Source organism: Xenopus laevis, chromosome 3L, assembly GCF_017654675.1.
Source record: "Xenopus laevis strain J_2021 chromosome 3L, Xenopus_laevis_v10.1, whole genome shotgun sequence".
Taxonomy (NCBI): Eukaryota; Metazoa; Chordata; class Amphibia; order Anura; family Pipidae; genus Xenopus; species Xenopus laevis.
The window spans coordinates 139,091,908-139,117,131 of record NC_054375.1 but is presented as its reverse complement, the minus strand read 5'-3'; the positions used below and the strand labels follow the sequence as shown (position 1 = coordinate 139,117,131).

Here is a 25,224-nt window from a genome sequence, read left to right as displayed (position 1 = left end):
GATATTATTTGATGTGGTTGTAAACCATAGTGTCTGCATCAGATCCCTCAAACTGACGTAGTTTTGAGAGCTGGTAGAGTTGTCCTAGTTGGGAAACCCAGCAGTAGCCCAGCTGTTAAGGTTTATCTGTGGGATGAAATATTTCAGTGCTTTCAGAGGCAGAAACGGGGAAGAAAAGGTACTAAACTTAAGCTTTGGTGCACAGTACCCAGATATTGATGGATCAGTTTAGTGGTGGGTAAAAGGCTGTCCACTGGTGGTCTGGAATGTTTGGCATCCAGAAAAGATGAATTATAGAGTTATCCCCATCATTTGAGCTTCCATATCCACCATGCTCTGCAGCCCTTTCCGCATGCAAACGGACAAACTGATTCCAAAATAGTGCAATATAATGGCTTTTGACATTGGGTATAACCATTCCTCCTGAAGATCTGGAATTTGAGTAGTCGAGAAGGCATTCTCGGGGGTTTTGCTGCCATAACATGAATCTAATAGTTTCTCTTGTATAGTCGCCAAATATTTAGTAGGGAGCCGGATCTGCAACATTCTAAATACATATAAAATGGCATGTAAAGGTTCATTTTATAGCCATTACGCGCCATACCAGAAATTGTTTCTTTTCGCCATTGTTCACTCTAATTCACGGTTTTATCAAAGGAGAATGATTCAATTTAAATATCATGGCGGGTCTCTGGGTAGCTTGATCCCAAATAGGTGATATAGGAATCACCCACTCAAAGGCGTGGTAGTGTGCAATTCTTTCCAAGACCCGCCTAGGTATGTTATGGGTAAAGCTGCGTTTTTGCGGTGTCGATTTTATACATGATACTACTTGAACTTCAATCTCTATTTAGGTAGAAGAGGTCAAGGGATTCGTAACAGCCGGAGAATATCGTCTGCGAACAAACCAATTTTCTGTTGCCCACAGGCGTGGATGCCCTTTATTATCCTGATTGTCCTCAATACTGTGGGCTAAAGGTTCACCATTAAGGCAAAGATAAAAGGGCGACAGAGGGCACCCTTGCTATCCCATTAGTAAGCTCGAAGGCGTCTGACAGGGCTCCCTTGGTACAACTTTTAGCTGTGGGATTTGAGTATAGTGGAGAGACAGCTTTAAGAAAGTTGGTCCAATCTGGAATTTGGCAATGTAGCTTTCATATATTCCCAATTTTACCTGTCAAACGCCTTCTCTGCGTCCAGGGAAAGCAATAAGCTGGTGTTCTTAGCTGTTTGAGTAAGTGTAAAAATATTCTGAAATCGTCTTTGAGCTATCAGCGCCTTGCCTGGTTAGTATGAATCCCACTTGATCGTTTTTGATAAGTATTAAATTAAGCCGTTGAGCTAGCACTTAGCGTAATATTTGGGTCATATTAAGCAAAGTGATGGGTCTGTAGTTTTGACACTGGTCGTGGGTTTGCCTGGTTTAGGGATGGTAACTACATGAGCATGTAGAAATTCAGGAATTAATCAACCTGGTCCATGATGTCCTGAAATAATTTAAGTAAAGCGGATAATATGTCAAGGTATAGTTTGTAAATATTGGTTGTGCAAGCCGTCAGGGCCTGGAGATTTACCAACTTTCAGTTCTTTAATCACAAGATTGCAGATTAATCTTCAAGCTGAATGGGTTGCGAAGGGATTCCAATTGTTGCGGGGTTGGTGAAGGAGGTCCAAAGTGGTTCAAATATGCGTCAATTTGTTCTGGAATTGGGTCTAGAGTTTGCCGGGTCAGAGCCTAAATTGTATAACTTTGTATAATAAAGCGCAAATTTGTTTGCTATTTGTTTAGGGTCAGTTATTTTTGTATGAGCGTCCTGTAAGTTTGTATGCGGGTTTGAGCTTGTCTTTGTCTTAATAAGTTCGCCAATAAGCCTTGGTTTCCCTTAGTGTAAAAAAGTTGTTTCAATACATGTACTCTGTACGCCGTTTTAGCAGCCAAGACGTATTTAATTTAGTACGTGTAGCCTCTATTTGTTTTGACTGTATTCGCGTGGAAGTGCTGTATCAGGTCCTTTCTAGGTTGCTAATGAGATTCTAGCATCTTCTGTTCCGATTCCCTTTGCCTTCTAAGTTGTTTTGCCTGCTATTAATTCCCCTCGCAAAACAGCTTTGTGCGCTAACCAATTGTTTTGCCAGTTGGTCTCTAGGATTGTTTTCCTGAAAAATTGTAATACCTCTGCTCAATATATCCCTGGTTTCCTCATTCTTGTAAACAATGTATTGTTCAGTTTTCCAGGGAAGTTTTGTCAGCCTATTCTATCTAGAGGGGAGCTCCATACCGATTGGGGCATGGTCTGACCATGTTCGTAAGACCAATCCAAGGATTAACGACTTTGTGTTGGTGGATTGCATCGGTGAGGAGCATGTCCAATCTAGTTGTGTTTGGATCTAGGGGATAGTATGTGAAGTCTTTCGCTGAGGGGTATTTAGCTCTCCCATACGTCTATAAGGGCAAAGTTGTGCAAAAGTGTTCTAATTTGGAGGCCTGGCTAGCCGAGGATTTGTTCGTAACCCCCTCACCATCTGCTCTTTGAACATCAATATGTGGGTTTAGGGTGAGATTAAAATCCCCAGCTACTTATGCATTTCCCTGTATATCATTAAGCAGTTTGGTAAAAGTTTGCGTCAGGAATCTACTTTTGATTGTCATTTGGACACATATTTATCAGGGTATATTTAACATTGTAATCATACATATGGAGAGGAATACCTGCCTGCGGGATCTACACAAACTTCAATAGTTGCCATGACACACGGGAGGATATCAAGATGGACACTCCCTTGGTTTTGTTTTTGTGAGTATGAGTGGTAGCTATGTTGGATATCCTGAAAACGTGGGGGTTCTTGACACAGAAATGTGTTTTCCTGGTAGAAAAGTATTCAGCCCTTGGCTGAAAAGCATCTCTAAGGGCTTGATTCTTTTATGGGGGAATTCAATCCTCTAGGTATTCGAGAGTAAAAACGTGTCATCACACAATTGACCAGTTGCTTTACCGTTGGTATCCCCTAAAATATAATGCGACACTGCACAATTTCGACATAGTGCTCGCAAACAAATTACGCTGATTAAGTAAGACATAGGACCCTGCAATTGTATGATACCACTGAGGTATGGTAGAAAAAACACATATAATAAACATTGTATCCACATAACAAAGAATCTGCGAAAAACGCATGTGGTAACCGTTGTTGGTAAGAATACCACGGTGTGACTACTTCAGCTAATGTGGAGTCAATGGGGGCTCCGGAGATACAATATCTCATTGTGGACAGGGGAGTTTCTGGGTTACCTTACTGTCCTGTACTTTGTACGCTTCCTCAAGGGGCAAACAATCTTCACGATTTTTCCTGAAATTCCGATTTTCGCCATTTTTTTTGGGCCAGGAGAAGTTGCACCATCACTACAATGACTGGCTGAGCGTGGCAGAAGTTAGGGGACTTTTTAAATAACTTCAACTGAAAGGACTGCAGTGGTGGGCGCAGACAAGCGCTTAATATTAAGTATTTACGTTTATATTATGGATGCAGATCATTACAAAACGATCCCTATTTTCCTCTAAAATTTATGAATGCCATGAACATTTATTAAAAGATCCTGAATATAAAAAGTATGAGAATGAGAGAAAGGTGCAGAAAACAAATATGAATACTTCTAAAAGGCCCTCTAACATTTTTTCAAGTTTTTTCAGAAGATTAATGAGCAAAAACTATGCAGAAAAGGCTCTAAAGTCTGAATGGCTTCAAAAACGAGAAAGTCCAATAGGATGCGGCAGCACAGCGTCCGCATTCACGTTCATAGGACTTGATCTGCTTTTACTTGAGAAGTTTTGTATCAGAGTTTTTCATGTTTTTAACCACTTATAATCTGCCAGTAGAGTATAAGAGAAATTTTAAAAACTCAGAATATTTAGAAAAAAAAAATATGATTAGTAAATAAAAAGAAATGCTGAATGTTAGTTGAATAGGTCTCTTGGTTGTTTTCGGCCCACTTACTAGATAGACTGTATAGATGATGCCGCTAAAGATTCAGCTTGATACGAGTGGAACTGAATTTTCAGGAGAATGAGAAGGACATAATTACGGATATTGTGGAGAAGGAGGAGTATTATATTAATTACAGGGAATAGAAGGGCAGAGGGAGTTCATTGCTTTATGTACGAGGCCAGAATTAAAGCCATGCACTAAAATAAATGAAAAAGATATGGAATTGGGGAGGGTGTGGAATCCTTTGCTTGGTAGAAATTACTGGACCTAAAGTTACAGAAAATGATTATTGGGTGTATGCGCTGCAAACTGCCACTATATGTGAGGAGAATGAAAGTCGCTCTGATATTAAAAATTGGAACAGCTTCATATTGGGTTAAGTTTGTTATCATGGTTGACGCAGTAGTCATCAGACAAGAAGTATTCGCTGATAATTTGATCTATTGGTAAATGTCGCAATTAACTGGAGTCATTACACTCCTTGCTACATGAAACACCAGGGAATCATTTATATGGAATTTTCTCTGTTGGCTCTCAAGGCACTTTTCACAGCAAACAAATGCAGACATTGATAGTTGCAAGTAAGTCGGGACACCAGGAGATTGAGTTTTTGGTCTAGAGGGAGTTGTAAGCAGGGAAATCGAAACAGTGTGCTGCTGAATATGAGATCGCGCACTCAAGGCTGATCATTTAACCTGCAGCGCCATGCTATTCTCTCTAGAAAGCTTCCTTCAACTATACAATCAATTATTGAACCAAATCAGAAGTGCTTCGCAGCGTTTCTTCCCCCTGCACTTTGAAGTTATGGGAGATAACTCAGATATCTGGAAGTGTGCTCGGCGGATTGCGCAACTGGACGCCCTTTAGATATTTAAGCACGTATAACTGGCAAAAACAATGCTGGCTTGCGCGATTGGAATTGTTATGTCCTGCACCGTCTGCGCACAAACTGGAGCTATATTTAATGATTTTGAACTCAATGGGCAAATTTGCACCTGGGCGTGTTAACTAGGGGTTGGCACGCTGGCTGGTTATTGTTCAGTAGGCACGCTAACTAAAAAAAGGGGCTTGAACATTTTCAACTTTACGGCAACTAATGTACTTTTGTTTAATAACATTTCTTATACACTTTTATTCCCTTGCCTGCCTACTACATCGGCCTGATCACCCAAATATATTATTCTTCCATTTTACGGAGGCAAAATGTCTTGCTTGTGAATGTTTGCCCCATTACGAGTCATGGCGATCGGCTTGAATTGCTATGTGCATTACCCACCTCCGCAGCATACGCAGTGCCTCGCCTGACTGGTAAACAGGTGGGAATCCCTAGACGAGTACATGGCAAACATTAAAGTTTTTGTTTGTGTCATGTTCTACCTGTTAGTTGGGCTAGAAATTATATCTAATCACTAATTTGTTGATATATTTATTCGCGCATGTGCTCCATTGAGCATGAGTAATTTAGCAGTATGTGTATATTAAGAACAAAGATGAATGCTATGCGTATAGATTTTCATTGGGTTAAAATGTTACAAAAGCGACGATTCGTGAAGATACAGTAACAGGCGGTGTTATATGTATTTCTTTAGTAATCTCTTAATCAGGATGCTTATTTCTGGGAAAAGCTAGTAACATACAATGGAGACTCTTTGAACACCTCATCAAAGACTATATTTCTGGACCTTAAGGTTCTATTGGGTTTTTAATTGCACAAAAGTGCATAATCTGTTTCATGTCAAAACAACTGCAAAAAATAACAACAAAATAGACTTAAGACTTTGTGGAGGTCATCACGAATGGTTTGGTCATGGTTACACGGATTCGAGGTTCATCACAGATGGTTGCGCATGGTTTACCTTGTGACGGTCTATAATGGTTGCCCTGGGGGTTACCGATGTGTGAGGTCATCACAATGGTTGCCATGGGTTTACCATTGTGAGGTCATGCACAACTGGTTGGCCATGGGTTAGCCATTGTGAGGTCTCACAATGTCAATGACCTCACAATGGGTTTGCCATTGGTGAGTGTCATCATATGACATTGGTGATGTGCATAATGGACCTAAGCTTTCTGGTACTGTAGCACAGGAAACAGGATCCAGTTGTATTTGTTGATTTTCCAGGCCAGCTGAGTAAGGCATCAGAGGCAGAGGGTGTGGTATATTAAAACTACTAAAACTTATATTAAGGATAGAAATATTATAATAGATAAATAAGCGAGAGAGGTTGGTTATATTAGTGAATAAAGTAGCGGCCTTGTATAGTGAATAAAGTACCCTTGTAATCTAAGGATAGGTTATAAGTTAGGAGGGCATTCAGCGCCATGGAACTCTGAAGTGAGTTCTAATATTTCATATTTTGGGCAACAGGGGATCTTTATTTATTAGCGAGTCATGACAGAAATTAACATCACTAAGCTCTGATGTAACAACAATGACATACTTAGCTTGAATTGAAAAACAATGAAAATCAATTCAATGACGCATATATAGGGTAAAGGCTGAGTGCTTGCCATGGTGATGGTCATAATGGACCGGCTAAGCTTTCTGTACATGTAAGTAGGCATGGAAACAGGATCAAGAGTTGTATTTGATTTTAGCAGGCACTGAGGTAAGCATCAGAGGCAGAGAGTTGAGGTATATTAAGAATTACTAACACTGATTATTAAGCAAAGGAGAATATATAAATAAAGTATAAGAGACACAGAAGTTTGTATATATAGTGAGTATAGTTAGTGAATACGAAGTACCGGCTTGTAAAAATCAAGGAAATTATATATAGTTCGGCGGAGGATGTTCAAGGCATGGAACTCTGAGGGTGAGTTCTAATATTCTTCATATTTTTGGGCAACAGGGGATATTTATTTATCAATAATACTATATTTTCCTGGTGAGTCGTGCGACAGAAATTACATCAGCTAACCTCTGATTACGCAACAATGACAATCACGTAAAGCAGCTGTGTTTATAAGGGATATCAATTTCAGGATATTTAATGGCTCGTTGTGTATTCTTATATACTGTATGTATTATAACATTTTTTTTTCTTCTTAAGCAGAAAATCAAATAACAAAATTCAAATAAAAAATCAAATAACAAAATCAAATTCATCTACATTTAACAATGACACTTTAACGAAAGACTTGGAAATGTATTTCTTATTGCTTTCCATTTCGTAAAAAGGTAAGATTTCAATAATATATAATGCAATATGTTGTTAAGTTATAAGAATCAGCTCACCAATAAAAAGTCTCAAAAAGTTGTAAAATCTGCAGTAACAATTTATCAGAATTTCACAAATTTTTATTTACTTTTATAGAAATGCTAATCTCAGTTATCTGCAATAATATTAGCTAAATTATCATTTTAAGAATATTAAAATGATTCCTGTAAAAAAAAAAAAAAAGATTAATGTGCATCTTAACCCTCCAATCATCACAATCAAAGCAATTCTTAATGGCAAAATTAATTTGATACGTGTGATAAATCCCACTATGTTTATTTACCACACAAGGAATTGTTGTGCCTGGGCCGTATCCAATAGACTTTTTGCTTCATTGTTGTACTTGTAGCTGGCAGAACAAATATAGTCACTGACTGGCTGCTATTTTTTGTGGGCCACAGGTGCAGATTTCCCTAGTGTTAGTAAATAAGTCATATTGTTTATTCACGAATAATTAAAAATAAAAGTCCATATAAAATTTGGATTCAGGTATTTGTCAGTTGGCACCCACTCCATATTGGGCCACATATTGTGGAGAATGTAGGTACATGAACATACTTTAATATGCTACAGTTGATATGTATGTTCAGTGTATACCAATATGTAGCATTTCAGGTCTGTTAAGAAGAATCAGTGATACCTCTCCTTTGACTTGTGCTGCCAGAATGTATACAGTACATGTTGGGTATATGCAAATCATGGGCTGTAAAGGGTCCTACAAATAGGTTTTTCTGGACTGGGGAGGTCTAGTCCTGCCTCTGACTGTTATTAATTCAATTTTTCTACACCTGGCTAGTGATGGGCGAATTTGCGCCGTTTCGCCGCCGAAAAATTTGCGAAATTCGCGAAACGGTGAAAAATTCGCGAAACGACGCCGGCGTCTCGTTTTTGACGCCGGCGTCCGTTTTTTAGAAAAAAAAATTGCTGACGCCGCGAATTTGCGCCTGCCGAATAAATTCGCCCATCACTACACCTGGCCCATATTAATAGGGATAATTTGGCAAAGAGCTATGTTTAAATACCCAGTATTAGCATATTCTTTACTGTCAAATGAAGCGTTTAACTATAAACTGATAATATATATTTTCTTTCTTTAACAGAAACCTAATGACAATGCTGTTGAAGAAATTGAGGTAGGCAGGAGATATTTGTAGATTAAAACAGAACATTCTTTTATTCTTCAGACTGCCTTTCCTTTCATAGTACAGATTTACTTTAGCAACTTTCCTACATACTGACCTAATATATAATGGACGTTTAAGGTGCATGTGGAGTTTTTAACGTATCTTCAGTGCAGACCGAATCCCTTTTCCTCCTTTTTACCTCTTCTTGTTTAAAAATAAAAAAGTGTGTGTATATATATATTAAACTTCTACACTGCTGCTTTATGAAAAGGCACATGTAGTATTGCTGCCAAAAATACCTTATTTACATATATATATACATATACATATATATATATATATATATATATATATATATATATATATATATATATATATATATATATATTATATATATATATATATATATATATATAGGTACAGGATCTGTTATCTGGCAAACCGTTATCCGGAAAGTTCCAAATTATAGAGAGGCCATCTCCCTAAACTACATTTTATCCAAATAATTCCAAATTTTTAAAAAATGTTTCCTTTTCTTCTGCAATAATAAATTAGTTCCATGTACTTGATCCCAACTAAGAAGAAATACCAGCCTATTGGGTTCATTTAATGTTTACACAATTTTCTAGTAGACTAAAGGTATGAAGATCCAAATTACAGTAAGATCTGTTATCCAGAAAACTCAAGGTCCCGAGCATTGTGGATAACCAGTCCCATACCTGTATATACACAGTTATACAAGAGTGGACATTGGCTGCTCATGAATCTTTGGGTTTTCCTATAAAATTAGACATATTTCTACATTGCACCAGTGGGTTATGGGCCTAACGTGTGGAACTGTAGCATTTACTTTACACTTTTACCTTACTTTTGTGAATCTCTTATTCTTGCAATATTTTATCTTAACAGATCAAACAGGAATCACTAGAAAACAACCTATTGAAGCTAATAGTGAAAGAGAAACGAGTTATGAAGTTAATAGTGAAAGAGAAACAACTATTGAAGCTAATAGTGAAAGAGAAACGAGTTATGAAGTTAATAGTGAAAGAGAAACAACTATTGAAGCTAATAGTGAAATAGAAACAAGTTATGAAGTTAATAGCGAAAGAGAAACAACTGTTGAAGCTAATAGTGAAATAGAAACGAGTAATGAAGTTAATAGCGAAAGAGAAACAACTGTTGAAGCTAAGAGGAAAAGAGAAACTACTACTAAAGCTCATAGGAAAAGAAAGGCGGCTAACAAATCTAAGAGTACAAGAAAAACTGCTAAGAAGCCTAATGGTAATTAGTTAAATGCTTAAATGCTATCTTCTGATTGGCTGAACACTTTCTACCTGTTACTAGAAATGAACTAGTTGGTACTTGTTACTACTCCATGTCCCATCTTTAACCTTATAGTCCAACACTTCTTTCATATTAGTGGCAGAACATGATTTAGATGAATAAATGTGTTCATCTTCTAATCTTCACCTTTATCAACTGTGAAAATTTGTTGTTATTTGTTAACACTTTCCTAAATAGATTTGCCCCTGTATATGTCCTAGTACATGATGTTCTATAAGATTATTTCAAAGAACTGTCTTGTGTTATCATGTGGCTTCATAAAATATGTTTATGGTTTTATTCTGAATTTCTCCAGTCCTGGGAATTTTGTAGTAAATTGCCATCTTCATTTTGTACTCTTTGTGGTTTGTTAAAATATTATCTCATTATTCATCACTCATGATAATATAATATATGTATGTTATATCTCTTTTGCACATGCAGTTTCACCTGAACGGGATAAATTGTACTGTGACGAATGTGTATCCAGACAGAAGAGATGCTTCGAAGACCAGGTTAAAACATCAATTGTGGTAAGACCAGCACCAGGAATTCTTTTAGCCTATGTTGTGAATATAAGTATATTAGGAGAAAAAAACTAAAAATGACATTGCACAGAGAGTCCATCTCCTACAATGTAAATGATCTTAGTTTGGTGCCTGACTTCCCCAAGGCTATAATGACTTTACATAGAAAAGTTAAAGAACACTAGGAGTGAATAACAGATAAGCCACATTCTGCTCTTCATGTGTCCTGTTGTGAGAGCCATGATTGGCTGGAAGGAGGCACCTGGGTCTAACATAGACACAATCCACTAAAGTAACATAGAAATTCTGAATATACCTGTAATGGCCATTTTTACAAATGTAAAAACCAGTGTATTGCTGTGAGTAGATATGCTGATAGCCAACTCATAAGGAAATAGGTAGATGTGAAGAGCATTGTTACATTTATCCCTGATATCTGCCCAATATGCAACAAGTACACAGTTAGTATTGGTTGTATAACAAACTATTATGTTCTTCCACTACAGCTATTTCCAAACCCCAAGACTTATGAATTTGTTTCTTTTATATACCTTAAGGTCCCTTAATATCACACAGAAGAAACATGATCCCATGCAAGCAATTTATTCTGTATAAGCCACCTTTAAGAAATTACTGTATTTGGAATCTCTAATGCGTTTCTCTTTAAATATCCCACAGAAAAAGAAAGTTTTCTGGACTGACTTTAAAAGATCCAATGACTTCGAGAGAGGCCTATTAAGTAGAGGATGGGTGAAGAAAATTGCCCCCACCTTCAGTAAGTCTGCTTAAAAAAAACATCTCTTCAAGGATTTTAGAGATATTGAATTGTTAACGATAAAAATGAACCTAGTGCTCCCCACATGCTAGCATATAAATGTCTGCCCTGGGGTTTCATGAGCACAAAGTTGATGAAGTAGAAGTAGAGGATAAAACCTCATGGAATAGGCGACAATTGCATGAAAGTTGCATCCAACTTTATCTTCCAGTGACTTTCTGATCTGAAAATATTCCACGTAAACATATCCGTAGGCCAGAATTTATAAGGAATACTTTTTCTGTAGGCACCTGACACCAAAAAACATGGTTTTGTTATACAGTTGAGTACTCTAGTCTTAAGCCTTAATATTATAGAGATAATATTATATTCCCTAATGTGCCTGGGAAATATGGGCAGAATCTGCTACTAGTGGAACCTTTCTGAGCAATCTAATAAACTGTGATAATGATACTAATGCAATGTTTTTACTTGATAGATGCTGGTCCCAAGAAAACTGTATTTCGTGACCCAACATATGGACATAAGGTAAATTCATATTTATGTTTGTACAATACAAAGATCTATGTAAGAAATGTGTGGGTAATCTTAATCTAACCACTCATGGATATGGCCAATTTAATTGAGCATTAAGATAAATATTGTTAATGTTTAATATTATATGCTTTCTTTTATCACACCATTGTCATTGTTCAACCCAGAACAGTGTACAATGACTTGCCCTTTCCTATAGCTAAACATATTTCTTTCTATGAACATAAATATAAATCCACTACATTTACTATTCAGTTAAAGTGCATGATGTGACTGGTGGAGAGGAGCCAAGCAAGTTAGCAAGCTACAGTACTTAGTGCAACTTAATTACAGAGTATGGTAGCAGCATAACTAGCAGTTACTAGGCCAGTTGTTATTTCTTCTGTGGTAAAAGAAGTAATATAATGCTCCAGAAGTTTACTAATCATTTGAGTGTACTTGCCTTCCATGAATAAACTTTGTATTTATTTTTCTTTTTTAGATTATAAGTCGTTATGACATACAACCCAACCTCATCCTGACACGCCAAAGAATTGAACTCCATCTTCTGAAAGAGGATCAGATAACCAATCACTTTTGCAGAGTGCACGCCACAAGCAAGGTGAGCCAACTGCAGTGACTTACAATGACCCATAGCAACCAATTAGATCTTTCATTTCTATCTCGCAGTAGACTGATCAAAATGAATTGCTTATTAAATACTATTTGTGAATATATTCACATTCTCAGTGAAATTTGCCGTTTTATTATAATAGCACAACAAAAAATAAAAAGCAACTTGTTTTAGATGATTTGATCCATGTCTGAACTGGAGGCCCCAGTATTTAACCAGTGTAAAGACCCAAATAGCTCCACATTGGCCCATTAATAAATACTGGTGCATTGCATTTTGATATTTGCCCGTTTACAGTCTGCCTGTGCAGGACTGCTTCTTTCATCTGAATCATATGGCTTCCAGTTAACATGATTGGAACCCATTATTTCCAAGTCAAAGACGGTTTCCAGTAAATGGAAGTGGAAATTATTTTACATAGGGTTTCCAAGAGAAAACAAGGCTATGATATGATGCCTCTTGTCACTGGTCATACTCACAATGTAACTTCTTCGGACACAGGTGACCTGGTGGGAATATAGAAGCCAGAAATGTGGCCAATCAGTGGCTCTCTAGATGTTGTTGCATTCTAATTCCTAGAATTTTTTGTATATTTATTTGCTATAATCTTTTTTGACTTTTTATATTTATAAAATGCATAACTAAATATGTTCTTTGTATTCTAGAGTGGTCTGTGCAAAGTATTAAGGCAATGGTGTTTGTCGTGTGATGCGAATCCACACACTTTCTTCCCTCGTTGCTACATGTTTAGTAAGATAAATGAAAAACAAGCATTCATTGGTAAGTGTGCATAAAATACTGTATCATGGCATTATGTCTTGGGTATAGTATCTTAAATCTGGGCTTTATATCCTTCAAAACCAAAGTATTATTTAACTTAGTGATCTACAACCAGTGGCTTATGAGCAACCAGTTGCTCACCAACTCTTTGGATGTTTCTCTCGTTGGCCTAGAAACAGGCACTTATTTTTAAATTCCAGGCTTGGAGGCAAATTTAAATTGCATATAAACTAGGTGTACTGCCATGTAGAGGATCCTGTATGTTGTCAGGCCACGTAGGGGCTACTAAATCACATCACTTATTTGGCACCTCCAGGGACTTTTATCATTTTTGCATTGCTCCAAAACTCTTGTTTTATGTGAATGTGGTTCATGGGTAAAAAATGGATGGGGCCCCTTGTTTAACACTAAGGTTATTTTATATATTGCATTTTTTTCATGGAATAGTTATTTTGGTTTAGCTTTTACACAAATGTATTTATATAACATTTGAAAAGGCAACAGAGCACACATTCCAATATAGAACACTGACCAGGCCATGACTAGTCCCTCCCCTCTCCTTGATGTCTCTCACTTATCACCTAGTCATTAGAATGTTTAAGAGGGATTCTGAAATCACTGGTTCTATATAGCTGTCCATATGAAATAATGTTCCACCCTAAATAAAATGTGCTCTAATGTAACAGCTATTAGAAGTTCCCATAAGTATATTATAGTGCATATTAACGACAACTCTCTGTATCTCTTATAAATTGTGCCTATATACATTAATATGTAAAGGAAAATAAATCCATAGTATCACCTGCTTAGAAATATAATTCAAAGTTCCATCTTTCTTTAGAAACTAAATATTTGCCCTGTTTGTTCTCACAGTTATTGTTAGTGTCATCTTTTGGTTAAATAGAGTATTCTAACAAAAAATGTACCTTTATTTAGATGACTTTACCATGACTGCGGCTTGTGGTATCCTAAAATGGGTTTTGAGAACCAATGGGAAGTCTTTGCAAGATGAAGTTATTCCCAGCCGGAAAGAAAAGGAAGAAAAAACGGCTATTTGCATGTCAGGTAAGGGAAAAGCAGCGGCACCTGGTATAGCTACAGCTACTCTGATAACAGAAAATGAGTTACTTGTAGTATTTAAACAAGACCCCTTCTTTGCAGTGACTATAATTGGACAGTAACACCTTGTTCATTTTTACACTGTAAGATTAGACTTGAAATGGAGTCACTGGCATCTCATGGTTTTCCAACCAACTATATTTGTTTATTGTTCTCACTTCTTATTAATCTCCTCCTGTTATGTTCTTTTCTGTAGATGCTAAAATAAACAATCATGGCCCTGCAAGAATTGTTCCAGAAGATATTATAGTAACAGCCCTTGTGGCTTGCCAGTTTCATCTGTACGACTTGACACATGAGGATGAAGACGACATAATATGTGCCGGGATAGTTGATAGAAAACATTTCATAAGTGACTACTATCAGGTTATGCAGTAAGTAATGTCAGATGAAACCATTCATAACAATTTAGATTTAGAAAGAAATTGTCCTGATTATAGGAAAACAATGACAGTGAACACTCTATGGGGTGATTTATGAATGTTCATAGAATGTTTGTTTCTTCGAATCATAGTTTTTGCGCAAATTCATGAATTTTTCTTATAGTTACTTAATCCATGATTTTTTAGTTATTTAGCAAGTGTAAAAACCATAAAATCTACGAATACAAGGGCCTAAAACAAATCACATAGAACAGATATTTATCGTAAATAATAAACTTATTGGTATACATTATAATATTCTCCATAAACATTGTATTGCAATAGTGTGATGTGTATTATGTATAACTGTCTCTCATCCCTGCCCTTGTATTGTTACAGTCATGGTGCGCACATACAGAATTCAGACAAGTATGTTGATTACTGCCACCAATTGTTATGTAAGCTGAGAAGAGTGAACCCACAGCTAGATATAGATGGAGAAAAAAACATCTGGATTTCAAAACCAAGAAATTTATCTAGAGGAAGAGGTAAGAGAATCTGTGAAATGGGTACTCAATTGTTGTTTAGGGGGAAACAAAAGTTCAGGTTACTGGTGGGTGCCCCCACAGGACATTAAATGACTCACATACAGTAACTAATGCAGAAAATCATGCAAGGGCTTATATAGTAATAGCTATTTCTATATGATCCATAGAAGGGTGAGGAACCTCACCGCCAGTGAGGTTTTGGGAGGATCCATGAGGGTTTTCATCTCATCTCATACATTTTGGCACATAATAAATTCCCATTCTTCATGGCCAATTCACAGTTATGATTATGGTTATTTCTGTGCAATAATGCAGAATATGTATAAATGAATTCCTAATTAGATGTGTGAGATGTAGGACCAATATGGTTTCAAAGGAGCAACCTTAGTTATTGGTCCAACGCATGCTGATTTTGTTGCTTCAGGTGTTACAGAATGGTTTACTACAATATTGATTTAAACAGAGATTGATTCATGTTTTACATGTTATTACAGGGATACGTTGCAGAAATGATCTGAAAGACATATGTTCCTTGGGAAGGGAATGGGTGGTTGAAAAGTACATAGAGAGGCCACTTCTTGTATATGGAACCAAATTTGATCTCCGTCAGCATTTCCTCATAACGGACTGGTACCCCTTAACTATCTGGTTCTATAAGCACAGTTTCCTCCGTTTCTCATCTCAGCCCTTCACGCTGGAGAGTTTAGATACGTAAGTAGAGGGTGCAAAATCTTGCATTCTATTTATTTGTTATACAGTAATGACGTGATGTTGATATGACTTCACTGCTTTGTACTCTCAGAGGCTCATGTACAAACAGAAATAAGACTACTCTCTGCCTTATTTTAGCATGTTACAAACTGGTATAAATATCATAAGACCTTTTTTAATTGAACAAGTAAGAATTACATTATAAAACACCTTGGACAATTGTGCCATTGTTGCTTGTAACTTAAAGGTAATTTATAGGTTTAATCCACGGTGTATACGATAATGTTTGGGATAAATCACTTTATGGCATGAAATGTATTTGCTTGTTTCCTTTACATCTGTGAAGTGGATGAATATGCTAAAGGCCCTGTTCTTCTAACCTCTGATTCTGTAACAGTTGCATTGGTTACAGGGCTCTGTAATTTTGCTCTAACTATGGTAGTCAGCTTGCTAAATCTAATGAATGGCTAAGGCAAGATTAGAATATTTAGTGACTCACTGGATACCGACACTGGATTACTAGTGATGGATCAGGCACATAAACCTGACAATTGTATTGTTTTATCCTTCCAGCGCCACCCATGTATGTAATTACGCCATACAGAAAAAATTAAAGAATGCACCAAATCGTCACCCCAACCTGCCTGAAGAAAACATGTGGCACAGTGACGAATTCAAAGAGTATCTTTGTACAATCGGAAAAGAGCAAGTCTGGGATTCAATCATTATACCAGGGATGAAGAAAGCCCTCATTCATACAATGAAGGCCACTCGGGAAAATGTGAAGTACAGGAAAAACAGTTTTGACCTTTTTGGTTCAGATTTTCTGTTTGGAGAAAACTTCCAGCCCTGGCTACTTGAGATACAATACAAACCTGGCATAACCAAAGACACGTCAGTAATGTGGAAAATTGTTCCACCAATGGTAGAGGACATGCTACGTGTGGTGATTGATTACAAGGATGACCCTAACTGTAATGTGGGAGGATTTGAACTTATATATAAACAGGTAAGTGCAAGTCAAGGGACAGAAACTTTGATACTGATGAATGTCTAAAGAATAATATAACCTCAGGCATATAATCTGAGTACATAATGTTTTTGGGCTGTGTTTATTTATATAAGTATGCCATGGGTGGGTACTTGCTACTTCAGGCTCTCTTCCCCCATGGGAATGTCTTGCAGATTGGACAAAATTGGTGTCCAACCCCCTGATAAGTTTAACACGGGCCCCAAGGGGATGAGGGGGTTGCAATTGCACCCAGGCAAGTAGTTATGCCACCAGCACTCGCCTCAGCCTTGGAAATGGCTATTAGTTGCAACGCTCAACCCAAATCTAAGCAGTTCCTCTTAACTTAGAACAAGGTTACAGACATTTGTAAGCCAATACGTTTTAATAGTATCCAGAACAGTAAAATATTCAACTACCTTATAATTATAGGAAGGTATTACGTGAGAACATACAAATTAAGATTGTAGGCAATATAACACAGATTTAACACTAGGACACCGGGTATAACTTTTGGTATTACATCTGAGTATAGGAGACATCATTTTGAATACATAATGAAAATGATTCATTTAAGCCTAATGGACTATATATATATATATTTTAGTGCTAAAAGCTTTCTGTTTTTTCAGTTTTAGGCAAATTATACTGGAAATGTGTCACGGTCAGCACCCAACACCAGAACAGATGCCAGGCACCCTGGTCTCGGCTCGTACTTCACCAGTTAAGTGACCGCCTTTGGCCTCGGGAGGAGCCCTCAGCTTACTCAGATGCCACCTGGACTTAACGAGAGGTGCAAGGCGTAAGTTCTGGCTGGCAATGGGGCACGACTGTTTACAAGGATGCTGGAAGATAGGAAGCCACCAGGAACAGGTAGGCCGGGCCAGCACAAGCAGTAGGAATCGTCAGGCAGGCAAGGGTCGAAACCAGGTTATCAATCGGAAGGATTCAGCATGAGAGTAGTAGAGACTCAGGCAAAGGTCAGGATTGGAGAGATCAGCGTAGTAAGCAAGCAGGTATGGGTCAAACACGAAGGATCAATCAGGATTCACAACAATAAGCTCCCAGGAACAAGCTCATTGAACCTACAACGGGCAATGAGCTAATACTAAAAATCCCCTTTTATACATTTGAATTTCCGCGCCAATGCACGATGGCGCAATCACGTCAGCGCGCCTGCGCCTTTATGAATTGCCCTAGAGGACCGGAACCAGCATGGAGCAGGGAGCAACGCGGTATGGACCCCGCTGCCGCTAGACCACCAGGATTAGTGCCTTACGAAATGGGATTCTCAGTAAAGAAAAAACATTTAGAGATCTGAAGATAACAACCATCTCTGATCCATAACAGGTGGCTAGTGGGATGAGTCTTGGAGGAAGGAATAGTCCAACCAACCATTTCCTTTTGATGCCTATTTTTTTCTTTGTTATACCTTTTTTAAAATAAAAATTATTTCCTTAATCACTTTTTTGTCTTCCTTATGAATAATATAAATACTTTTTAACGTTGGTATCAGTTGACACCCATAGCTCTACACCCACAAAGACCACCTATTAAAAAAAAAAATAGAAATATATATATAGGTACAATAGGTACAATAATTCCATCAAAAGCACATTTAGTTTGATGCAGAGAGTAATGTTCCAAAGAGTATGCCATTTATTTTGTGGTATTTGATTTATTGATCATGTAATTTATGTAACTATTTTTTGGTTGAACGTGTCACCATTTTCCATCTTTCCCCGCTGTTAACTCCAGGCCGGGTGGTGGGTCAATGATATCATGGAGGGCAGGTTGGTGACATTGCGAGGATGGACCTGTGATGTCAGTGGACACTCCTCATGTTAGGATTAATGCTGGATGCAGTTTGCAAAGTGCAAATAAAATGGCAGTAAGGACAAAGATGTGGCACCTCCTTGCCCCTCACCCTTAGTTCTGTCATACTTTCCCATTCAATGGAAGGGAATATGGCGGTGGACAATGGTGGTGATTGCTTACCCCCGGACCAAAAATATTGTTGGAGTTGTGAGCGGACCCTTTGGAGACTTGATGCTGCTTTGTAAGATAAGTCTTTATTGCAACACGTGTGAAGGAGAAATGAGCAACCACTTTTGATTTAACCCTGCAGCCTACAAGGTTTTTATAGTCTCTCAGCTGTCACTCAGAAAAAGGGGGGCTCATACCTCAAGGAATTCTGTCTCCTACAAGATGGTCTCTATATGCTTTACCTATTAATTACACATACCTCCCAACAGTTTCAAAATTGATTTGAATAAGAGACTGGAATGTGAATAAGAGAGGCCTGAATAGAAAGATGAGTAATAAAAAGTAGCAATAACAATACATTTGTAGTATTTGTTTATAGATGAGGGTCAGTGACCCCCATTTGAAAGAGTCAGAAGAAGAAGGCAAATAATTAAAAATCTATACCAAATAAATAATGAAGACCAATTGAAAAGTTGCTTAGAATTAGCCATTCTAAGCTGCAAGTCACACAATTTCCCCAATAAATGCTCAAAGTAATGAATAGCACACCCAATATCAAGAAAATAATGGAAAAATGTATTACAAAAAATAAAGAAAATACAAAACAATTATACAAAAATACTAAAGAAACAAAGAGCCCAACGCGTTTCGACCTTAAGGGTCTTCCTCAGGGGCACAAATAGACAAAAAAACAAAAAGGCAGAACGAGCCTTACTGTCCATAAGGGTTTTATACCCCAAGCTGTGTGTCTTCGTTCACAAATCGGCGTCTAACGTCACTTCTGCTTCCCCAGATAGTAAAGAGGCCAAGCAATGAATTGTGGATCATCAAATGGAACGCATATGCGTTCCAACATATCGTCCAAGTTAGATTATATGCAGTAACATTTAATAACATTTCTAGCAATGCGACTGTGTGCACAAAAGTATCTAGATCCACTCCTCATCAATGAAGACATTAATTCAAAGTCACGCAGCAACGCTGCTGCATCCTCACGAAGGTCTGAAATATAGAGAACACGTCACTTCCTGTCATTCATCCTATTTGCGCATATGTTCCTCACATTTCTAACGCATATGCGTTTCAACTCATTATCTAAAGAAACGGATTAGATAAGTGTCATCTCTATCTAAGGCTCCAGGGAGTACCTAGCCAATTAGCACCCCTCTTTTTACTTCAATGGGTGTGCGCCTTCTCTCTATATCTTATACAATTTCCCCAATAGACCTGCTTATCTTAAATAGTTACAATTGCTTCTTTGCTTATCTTAAATTGTAACTAATGTATAGAAGTGCACCTGCCACATATTCTGGACTCTCTCAAGTCAGTTTTAGAAACTTTGTATATTTTTGTGGCTGGAGATCAAAGTGCAGGAGATCAAAGAGAAAGTCAGGACATTTCAGTAACAATCCGGGAATGCTGGTTGAGCTGTCAAAATTGGGACTGTCCTGCGAAAAATGGGACAGTTGGGAGGTGTGCTTACAGACAGCTCCCTGTAGCCCTGATACTGGCTGCCCAGCTGGATGATTACACAGAAAAACAAAACTATTTTCTACAAGGTCACGTCTGCATATACTGAAAGCATATTATGTGTAACTCTTAAAGCAACAGTTACATGAGTATGAATGGATATGCAGAGGGTGTCACAATATCACAATATGATCACAGTAGATAGATAAGAATTGGCATTTGTTTGATTTAATGTCCAGGCTGCACTAGAGAATACCCCAATGCTTATAGTGCTAAACAGCTGGAGGGCCTCCCTATTATTAGGGTTGCTACCTGCAAAAATATAGGAAGGCCGGTATTTTTTTTCCAGAAAAGGTGGCAACCCTCCCTATTATACATATGTACAGATATTTATGTCATGTACAGTATTTGATTTTCCTACTAAACAGACTTTCCTATTGCCTGCATTGTTTTGGTACTGGCTAAATATCTGCCGACACTGTTAGGCCAGGCTTGTCCCGGAGAAAAGTTGCCTAAAGTTGCCCTATTCTTCCAATGACAAATGCTGGGGGAAATAATGGCAGTATCATAGATAAACCCCCCCAGATAGGGTCTGTGATCAGGGGAATGGAAGAGGGTCAACTAATGATGTCCCTGGACATAAAGGATGCGCATCTACATGTGCCGATATGGCCACCGCATCACCGCTTCCTACGTTTTGCCAACAACCATTACCAGTTTGTAGCCCTTCCATTCGGGTTATCAACAGCCCCCCGAGTGTTCACCACGCTGATGTCAGTCTCGGAATCGGCTCTACGTCTACAAGGGATCTCAATCACTCCCTACCTGGACGACCTGCTCATAAAGGCCAGAACAGCAACAAAAGCAAAGCAAGATCTCTCTCTAGCAATCTCCTTGCTCCAGCAATTCGGATGGACAGTGAACTGGTCGAAATCGAATTTACACCCCAGCCACCAAATGACCTTTTTGGGGCTGGAATTCAATACGAGCACTCAACTGGTCTGTCTCCCCCACGACAAACATAAAAGACTCAGAGATCAGATACAACGCCTACTTGTACCTCAAAAGATCACAATACAAACAGCAATGAGGGTGCTAGGGGTGATGATCTCAGTCATAGAGGCAGTGCCATTTGCACAGATGCACTTTCGTCCATTACAGTCGAACACACTTGCCGTCTGGAAAGGGGGACCCCTCTCCCGAACATTCTCCCTCTCCCAACAGACCAGGAGGTTGCTCTGGTGGTTGAAACCCTGCAACCTAAACACAGGACAGTCATGGGCGACACCAGACTGGACAGTCATAGCCAAGGATGCCAGCTGGGGGGGATGGGGAGCGACCTGAAACAACTTATCAGCACAAGGACTATGGTCCACAGAAGACTCAAAACTTCCAATAAACATACTGGAATTAAGAGCCGTAAGACTGGCACTCGAAGTATGGAGTACAGAGCGACAACGCCACAACAGTGGCATACATAAATCGCAAGGGAGGAACCCGCAGCAAAGCGGCACTAGCAGAGGCACAGCAAATATTACACTGGGTGGAAATCAACAAGGTGAGGTTGTCCGCAATACATATCCCGGGGGTATCCAACACAAAGGTTGATTACCTCAGCCGAAATCAAATAGAACCCGGAGAGTGGGAATTACACCCGGAAGTGTTTGCCGAGCTAGTAAATCACTGGGGACTTCCACAAATAGACCTCATGGCCTCCAGAGACAATCACAAGGTACCCAGGTACTTTGCCCGCTGTCGGGACCCGACAGCAGCGGGGACAGATGCAATGACTCAACCCTGGCGATTCAAGCTAGCGTACGTCTTTCCACCCATTCCAATGTTACCTTGGGTACTAAAGAAGATAAGACAGTCACAACTCACTGTAATCATAGTGGCACCATACTGGCCACGACGGTCTTGGTTCTCAGACCTGCAGGACATGTTGGTCGCCCATCCAATACGTCTAACCCCCAGGTCAGATCTCCTCCTTCAAGGGCCCATAGCTCACCACAACCTGGGCCTGTTCCGTTTGATGGGGTGGTTATTGAATCCGACATCTGGAGAAAACAAGGACTGTCGGAAGAAGTCATTGCTACCATGCTAAAAGCTCGAAAAGCAACCTTATCCGGGTCCTACCACAGAATATGGCACTCCTACCACAACTGGTTCAACGAAGGGGGTTTCGCGTTTTTAGAACTCAAGATCCCTAGGATTCTGTCTTTTTTTCAGAGGAGTCTCCAACTAAATCTCAAGCTCAGCTTTCTTTTTTTTTTAATTCAATACTGCTTTTATTGGCATAAAAACAAACAGAAAGAGCAAGTAGTGGCATACAATGACATTTGCAAGGTATAATGAGCAAGTACATAATACAGGTACCCATGCAGCAGTATACAATGATAGTACCACCCTGATTCGTCTGGCATCTAAGGAACACATTGAACAAGCAATTAGAAAAGACTAGCTTAACACTTATGTATGGCCCCCAGAGGATGCGAGATGGCCTTCTCGACTGTAAAAATGGGCTAGACAGACTAGGTGGATACGGAACTCTGATAAGAAGTCCACGGTTCCCATGTCTGTATGATTCAAAGATTCTTTTCCGGGTCGGTTTCCGTCAAAAATTCCATATATTTCCTAGATTCAATCCGTTTGATCAACTGCTGTACAGAAGGAGTAGTTGGTGTCTTCCAAGTACTCGCTATAAGAGTTAGTGCTGCATTGAGTATCTGAAATAGAAGGCTCCTCTCAGCTTTTGAAATTTGTACTGGGTAGATTTGGAGTAGTGCTATCTGGGGCAGTTGGGGTATTTCCCTGTGGAATATCTCCTTTATTAAATCGAAAAGCTCTGTCCAAAAAACTGTAACTTTTACACACTGCCACCACATGTGAAGCATTGTACCTGGCTGTCCACATTGTCTCCAGCACATGTTTGGATAATTTGGAGAAATCTTTGCAATCCTGGAGGGTGTTAGGTACCACCTACCAACCACTTTAATGTGAGATTCCAGGTGGTTAGTGCAGTGGGTAGCGCCTTTAGGACTATTGATACAGGCGGACCATTGAGCTGGGGAGAACTGCAGTTGAAGCTCCTGTTCCCATTTATCCATATATAGAAGTTTTTGAGATTCCTCACGTGTTATTTGCATTTTATAACAATCCGACAATATCGATTTACCGTTCCAGAATTTACCACAGAGGCACTCCATCCATGACTGAGTGCGCAATGTTTTGTAATCCACAGCAGTGGTGCGCAGAAAATGCGTGATTTGCCCATAAGTATAGATTTGATGTGGTTGTAAACCATAGGTCTGCATCAGATCCTCAAACCGACGTAGTTTTGAGAGCTGGTAGAGGTGTCCTAGTTGGGAAATCCCAGCAGTAGCCCAGCTGTTAAGGTTTATCTGTGGGATGAAATATTTCAGTGCTTTCAGAGGCAGTAAAGGGGAAGGAAAGGTACTAAACTTAAGCTTTGTGTGCACAGTATCCCAGATATTGATGGACAGTTTAGTGGTGGGTAAAAGGCTGTCCACTGGTGGTCTGGAATGTTTGGGCATCCAGAAAAGATGAATTATAGAGTTATCCCCCATCATTTGAGCTTCCATATCCACCCATGCTCTGCAGCCCCTTTCCGCATGCAAACGGACAACTGATTCCAAAATAGTGGCAATATAATAGGCTTTGACATTGGGTATACCCATTCCTCCTGAAGATCTGGAATATTGAGTAGTCGAGAAGGCCATTCTCGGGGGTTTTTGCTGCCATATGAATCTATTCATAGTTCTCTGTATAGTCGCCAAATATTTAGTAGGGAGCCGGATCTGCAACATTCTAAATACATATAAAATGCGTGGTAAAAGGTTCATTTTTATAGCCATTACACGCCCATACCAAGAAATTGTTTCTTTTCGCCATCTGTTACATTCTAATTCAACGAGTTTTATCAAAGGAGAATGATTCAATTTAAATATCATGGCCGGGTCTCTGGGTAGCTTGATTCCCAAATAGGTGATATAGGAATCACGCCACTCAAAGGCGTGGTAGTGTGCAATTCCTTCCAGAACCCGCCTAGGTATGTTAATGGGTAAAGCCTGCGTTTTTGCGGTGTTGATTTTATACCATGATACTACTTGAAACCTGTCAAGTTCTCTGAGAATATTAGGTAGAGAGGTCAAGGGATTCGTAACAGCCAGGAGAATATCGTCTGCGAACAAACCAATTTTCTGTTGCCCAACAGGCGTGGGGATGCCCTTTATATCCTGATTGTCCCTAATACTGTGGGCTAAAGGTTCAACCATTAAGGCAAAGATAAAAGGCGACAGAGGGCACCCTTGCCTAGTCCCATTAGTAAGCTCGAAGGCGTCTGACAGGGCTCCCTTGGTACAAACTTTAGCTGTGGGATTTGAGTATAGTGGAGAGACAGCTTTTAAGAAAGTTGGTCCAATCTGGAATTTGGCCAATGTAGCTTTCATATATTCCCAATTTACCCTGTCAAACGCCTTCTCTGCGTCCAGGGAAAGCAATAGAGCTGGTGTTTCAGTGCTTTTGAGTAAGTGTAAAATATTCTGAAATCGTCTTGAGCTATCAGCCCCTTGCCTGGTTAGTATGAATCCCACTTGATCGTTTTTGATAAGTATTAAATTAAGCCGTTGAGCTAGCAACTTAGCGTAAATTTTGAGGTCAGTATTAAGCAAAGTGATGGGTCTGTAGTTTTGACACTGGTCGTGGGATTTGCCTGGTTTAGGGATGGTAACTACATGAGCATGTAGAAATTCAGGATTAATCAGACCTGTGTCCATGATGTCCTGAAATAATTTAAGTAAATGCGGGGATAATATGTCAAGGTATAGTTTGTAATATTGGTTTGTGAAGCCGTCAGGGCCTGGAGATTTACCAAGTTTCAGTTCTTTAATCACAGATTGCACAGATTAATCTTCAAGCTGAATGGGTTTGCGAAGGGATTCCAATTGTTGCGGGGTTGGTGAAGGGAGGTCCAAAGTGTTCAAATATGCGTCAATTTGTTCTGGAAGTGGTCTAGAGTTTGCCGGGTCAGAGCCTAAATTGTATAACTTTGTATAATAAAGCGCAAATTTGTTTGCTATTTGTTTAGGGTCAGTTATTTTTGTATGAGCGTCCTGTAA

General features: G+C 38.9%; 1 protein-coding gene across 1 annotated transcript in view; it reads left to right on the top strand.

The window, feature by feature from the left end:
- The window catches only part of LOC121401263 (tubulin monoglycylase TTLL3-like), a 36,099-nt gene extending 18,008 nt beyond the window's left edge, over positions 1–18,091 (top strand). The window contains exons 2-14 of the mRNA XM_041585606.1: positions 9,239–9,610; positions 10,097–10,185; positions 10,858–10,954; positions 11,433–11,482; positions 11,970–12,089; positions 12,767–12,881; positions 13,818–13,946; positions 14,197–14,374; positions 14,762–14,910; positions 15,405–15,621; positions 16,195–16,630; positions 17,269–17,284; positions 17,913–18,091. Coding sequence (XP_041441540.1) covers positions 9,239–9,610; positions 10,097–10,185; positions 10,858–10,954; positions 11,433–11,482; positions 11,970–12,089; positions 12,767–12,881; positions 13,818–13,946; positions 14,197–14,374; positions 14,762–14,910; positions 15,405–15,621; positions 16,195–16,630; positions 17,269–17,284; positions 17,913–17,977 — 2,033 coding nt within the window. The 3' untranslated portion in view covers positions 17,978–18,091. The remainder of the gene's footprint in view (positions 1–9,238; positions 9,611–10,096; positions 10,186–10,857; positions 10,955–11,432; positions 11,483–11,969; positions 12,090–12,766; positions 12,882–13,817; positions 13,947–14,196; positions 14,375–14,761; positions 14,911–15,404; positions 15,622–16,194; positions 16,631–17,268; positions 17,285–17,912) is intronic.
- Positions 18,092–25,224: the final 7,133 nt, after the last annotated feature.